This window comes from Helobdella robusta (genome assembly GCF_000326865.2).
Source record: "Helobdella robusta unplaced genomic scaffold HELROscaffold_113, whole genome shotgun sequence".
Classification (NCBI taxonomy): domain Eukaryota; kingdom Metazoa; phylum Annelida; class Clitellata; order Rhynchobdellida; family Glossiphoniidae; genus Helobdella; species Helobdella robusta.
Window position 1 is genome coordinate 142,063 of NW_008703634.1, and position 5,930 is coordinate 147,992.

At 30.8% G+C, this 5,930-nt stretch overlaps 1 protein-coding gene across 1 annotated transcript; it reads left to right on the forward strand.

Annotated features, from left to right (window-relative positions):
- Window positions 1-4,294: 4,294 nt before the first annotated feature.
- HELRODRAFT_91834 (hypothetical protein) lies at window positions 4,295-5,930 on the forward strand (the record flags this gene model as incomplete). Its single annotated transcript, XM_009013229.1, has 6 exons — window positions 4,295-4,368; window positions 4,503-4,675; window positions 4,930-5,120; window positions 5,377-5,490; window positions 5,604-5,705; window positions 5,817-5,930. The coding sequence occupies 6 exons, from the start codon at window positions 4,295-4,297 to the stop codon at window positions 5,928-5,930; spliced, it is 768 nt and encodes a 255-aa protein (XP_009011477.1).

Here is a 5,930-nt window from a genome sequence, read left to right on the forward strand (position 1 = left end):
TTACAGCGTTTTAATTTACATTACAAGATTGTTCCTAGAATTACATTATCGCCCTTATCTACCTATGAAATTAAATTACTCTCAACCTTAGTAATAATAAATTAGAATGTGTAATGAAAATAAAATAACGCTCAAGTACTAACATATGTGTTTATGTATGTATTTGTGCGTGTGTAATACGCTGATGCGTGTAATGTGGGTGCAAGAAGAAATAGAAGCGATAAACTGACGCGCCTACCTATTCAACTACATTATTGTTGTATGCTTCCTATCTATCCTACCTACAATTAAAATTATGCCTATCTAACCTACCTATATAGCTACGTAATGTAATTGTGTGTATGTGTGTGTGCATGTGAGCATTCTTACTTAATGTTAAATTACAGAGAAAAACAGAGAAAAAAGAATAAAACGTATCCCAGCCAGGCGTATCTTCTTTGCCACTGAATGAACGAACGTAGCCTGACATCTTCCACGATGAATTCCTTTGGAAGCTTCAACCTGAATAAAATGGATGAAATGGAAAAATCTTATTTATTTGACTAATTTAAATGAAAATAGAAAAACGAGCCGCGATGAATTCCGCCTGAAAAGCCAGCCAACTGGCAAAGAAAGGAACCGCAAAGAAACCGTAAAACGAACCCCAGCCAGGCGTGCATTCTTTGCCACTTTATGAACGAACGTAGCGTGACATGACAACCATTCTGATCATCCACAATGAACTCCTCTGGAAGCTTAAACCTGAATGAATGAACCTGAATAAACTTAAATGAATGGAAAATCTTATTTAATTAAAATAAAAATAAAGAAACGCAAAAAAGCCGACCGGTCGGCAAAAAAAAGAACCTCAAAGAAAGGTATCTATATAGGATTTATGGTCTATATAGGATTTATGCTCTATATAACTCTATATAACTCTATATAACTCTATATAACTCTATATAACTCTATATAACTCTATATAACTCTATATAACTCTATATAACTCTATATAACTCTATATAACTCTATATAACTCTATATAACTCTATATAACTCTATATAACTCTATATAACTCTATATAACTCTATATAACTCTATATAACTCTATATAACTCTATATAACTCTATATAACTCTATATAACTCTATATAACTCTATATAACTCTATATAACTCTATATAACTCTATATAACTCTATATAACTCTATATAACTCTATATAACTCATATAACTCTATATAACTCTATATAACTCTATATAACTCTATATAACTCTATATAACTCTATATAACTCTATATAACTCTATATAACTCTATATAACTCTATATAACTCTATATAACTCTATATAACCATGCATACTACCACATTCAATCAATAAAAATCCCACTAAAACCAGGAACCACCGCGTACCTGCTGAATGTATGGTGTGAAACAAAACAAAAAAAACACAAAACAAAAATCACACCACCAAGTAGAGTAAAAGAATAGGAGTCCCTAACCTACCTATGTAACTAAATTACCTTATGCCCTAGCCTACCTATATAATAAATTAATTTTTACCTCACCTACCTATTTTTCATTAACTTAACTCAAAACTCATGAAGAAAGAGAAAAAGGAGTAAAACAGAACATAAAATACTACCACACAAACAAACATGGTGTATGTATGTATGTATGAGCAACCGATAAAGAACCCACCTAAAATTAAAAAAAATACCACCTACAAACATTCAAACCACCTACAAACACGCAAACTCTATATAACTCTATATAACACTATATAACTCTATATAACTCTATATAATATAATAAATAAAAATAAAAAAATTTAAAAATAAAAAAAATGAGATCAGGCAGACTGCTTCAAGCGAGGCAGAATGCCTGATCTGATTTTCATGTTGTCTCAGCTCCTCTATTTATACTCGTTTCAACCATACATTCTCATCATTTCAATCATTCGCATCAGTAAAAAACTTATTTAATGTATATACTGCACTATTATACAGTCTTAACCACAATGCTAACCGTGCTAAATTGAAGTCATCGAACGAACGCCTTCGAAACTTTCTGGTTGAATCTGCTATATTGCTTTTCATATAAACGTATAATCTTATTAATTATTTGTATACATGGATTCCAGTCACTTTATATATATATATATATATATATATATATATACATATATAAATAATAAAAATTCATTATAAAAGCAACAGTAATCGTTGCTATATATGTACGCACGCAGTTCAAATTTTTCGGGGAGAATTCCAAATAGTTTGAGACCACACCTTGCTTAACATCCGATTCCAAGCCGAGCCAAGCCAAGCTGAGCCAATATGCATAGATTTATAAGCGCTTTTATGTTAAAATTTTGCTCGCTATATTTATATATTTTATAAATTCATTATAAAAACAACAGTAATCGTTGCTATATACGTACGCACGCAGTTCAAATTTTTCGGGGAGAATTCCAAATAGTTTGAGACCACACCTTGCTTAACATCCGATTCCAAGCCGAGCCAAGCCAAGCTGAGCCAATATGCATAGATTTATAAGCGCTTTTATGTTAAAATTTTGCTCACTATATTTATATATTTTATAAATTCATTATAAAAACAACAGTAATCGTTGCTATATATGTACGCACGCAGTTCAAATTTTTCGGGGAGAATTCCAAATAGTTTGAGACCACACCTTGCTTAACATCCGATTCCAAGCCGAGCCAAGCCAAGCTGAGCCAATATGCATAGATTTATAAGCGCTTTTATGTTAAAATTTTTCTCGCTATATTTATATATTTTATAAATTCATTATAAAAACAACAGTAATCGTTGCTATATATGTACGCACGCAGTTCAAATTTTTCGGGGAGAATTCCAAATAGTTTGAGACCACACCTTGCTTAACATCCGATTCCAAGCCGAGCCAAGCCAAGCTGAGCCAATATGCATAGATTTATAAGCGCTTTTATGTTAAAATTTTGCTCGCTATATTTATATATTTTATAAATTCATTATAAAAACAACAGTAATCGTTGCTATATACGTACGCACGCAGTTCAAATTTTTCGGGGAGAATTCCAAATAGTTTGAGACCACACCTTGCTTCCGATTCAAAGCCGAACAAGCCAAACTGAGCCAATATGTGTAGATTTATAAGCGCTTTTATATTAAAATTTGGCTCGCTTTTTAAACGAATATCCCAATATAACAAATTCTTCATCCTATTTTCTATCCTATGCTTTTTAATCAGTCAGGTCACAAAAATCATTATCGATATCGCAATGAAATCAATTTGAAATTTTTTTTTAATTATTGATAAAATTTTTAAATTGTTGATAAAAATGACTAGTATATCCTAGTATAGTAAAACGTTTAAAATTTTCTGAGAGAATTCAAAATAAGAGAATTGAGACTACACCATAACACAATTGTACAATTTGAATGTGTAAATACAACATTATAAATGTATTATAACTACGTATATCTATCTATCTATCTATCTATCTATCTATCTATCTATCTATCTATCTATCTATCTATCTATCTATCTATCTATCTATCTATCTATCTATCTATCTATCTATCTATCTATCTATCTATCTATCTATCTATCTATCTATCTATCTATCTATCTATCTATCTATCTATCTATCTATCTATCTATCTATCTATCTATCTATCTATCTATCTATCTATCTATCTATCTATCTATCTATCTATCTATCTATCTATCTATCTATCTATCTATCTATCTATCTATCTATCTATCTATCTATCTATCTATCTATCTATTTCTTTATTTAGTTCTGCCTGCGTATGATATTTTGTCAAATTTATTTGATAGGAATTGAATAAAACCTTTATACCGGCTGATTAACTACCATGCAGTAAATTGTAACGTTTTTAATTTAAAAAGTTTTTAGCAGAAAATATTAGATTTTCTACAAATTTCGGCTGTCAGTTTACAAAAAATAATAAACATTTTTGTTCTTTAATATGTAATAAATTGTTTTATTCTAATTTATTTTATTCTAATTTATTTTATTCTGATTATATGGTTTTATTTAAGAAACACGCTAATACACAAGTCTATTTTTAAAAAATGCGCCAATTTTGCCATGAGCTGGATTAACTTTTAATCAAATCAATAATCTATTGTTTACATGTTTTTTAAAAAGTAAAAGCCAGACACGTGCGTGTGTTGTTAGGCAGTTATTAGGCAGTTACTAACTTATTTTGGTAAGAATTCATAAATAGAAGAAAAATTAGGAAAAATTGAAAGATCCGGATATTTAAATTTTTGAAGAATGTCGTTACCGCAAAAAAAATATTATCGCCAGAGAGCGCATTCCAACCCAATGGCCGATCATTCGTTTCAATAGTTAGTTAGTTTTATAATTTTTTGAGAGTTTTTTTTAAAGTTTTAAAGTTGAGATAAGTACAACACTAGTTTAAATAATTTTTCTCTAATTAATGAATTTAAATATTAATTATTTATTTATATTTATTATTTAGTCCTGCATGCCCTGACCAAGCCAACTGGTCCGAACTATACCCAGCATATTTCAACGATGAGGATGGTGTTTCACGAGATTGCCAAACTGGAAACATCGATGGTGACGATAGAAATAAATCAAAACGACAGGTTGAGATTGCTGATGTGGGCTGTGGTTATGGGGGACTCTTAAGTATGCATAATTATTTTTAGATTTACAACAATTCACTGATTAATTTATAATTAATTTATTCATTAATTAGCATAGTTTATTCAGTTTATCTATCTTCTATATTTTTGTATACTATATAATATACAAACATATATCAGAGGCATATGTTTTATTAATTATAATATTATAAAATCTCAGAAATATAGTGTAAGAAAATAATAATAATTTTATAATTTTAAATATTACTTTTTTTTATAATTTTTATGAACTTTCAGTTGAACTGTCGACACTCATGCCTGACAAACTAATCCTGGGTATGGAAATTAGGGTAAAAGTGTCTGATTATGTGATGGACAGAATTCGGGCCCTTCGTGAAAAAGGGCTGAGCTCTGGGGCCTACCAGAATATTGCTTGTATTAGGACTAATGCGATGAAGTACTTGCCTAATTATTTTAAGAAGGCTCAGGTAGGTGGTTGGATTTTTGTCTCTTGTTTGGTTGTATGTGTGTGTATATGTGTGCGTGTGTGCATGTGTGTGTAGACATGTGTGTTTGTGTAAATACTACAATGATTTAAAATGGTGGTCCAACAACAATGTTCATGAGAACAAAGACTAAGACAGACATAAAAAAATGCTTGCAAACATACATGCATACATAAACACTTCCACACACACACATACACACACACACATACATACATAAAAACAAAAACACGTACAGTTATCGGCAATGTTCTTTCTCTTCCCAGACCCGCACTTCAAAAAGACAAAACATAAATGGAGGATTGTTAGCCCAACACTTTTGGCAGAATATGCTTTCGTCCTTAGACCAGGGGTTCGTAAGAAATAATTATTTTTTAGTCAAATCAGCCAATCAAATTCACCAAACAATCAAATCCACCGACCAATCAGATTAACCAACCAATCAAATCTACCAATTAATCACAGGGCCTCATTTATACAGCTACAGATGTGAAGGACTTACATGACTGGATGGTAAAACACATAAGTAACCACCCACTTTTTCGAAGGCTCTCATTAGATGAAGAGGTTTGATTACTATTCCCTTGTAATTGATCAATAATTTATTTATATTCGATATTTAAGAAAATTATTCTTTTCGGTAAAATATGTGTATTCATTGTTGTTGTATGTTAATAGGTCAATGACCCAATCGGCAAGGTCATGGTCGAGTGCACTGAAGAGGGCAAGAAGGTCACGCGCAACCAGGGCGAGAAATATGTTGCTATTTTTAGAAAGATTGAAGACCTGTAA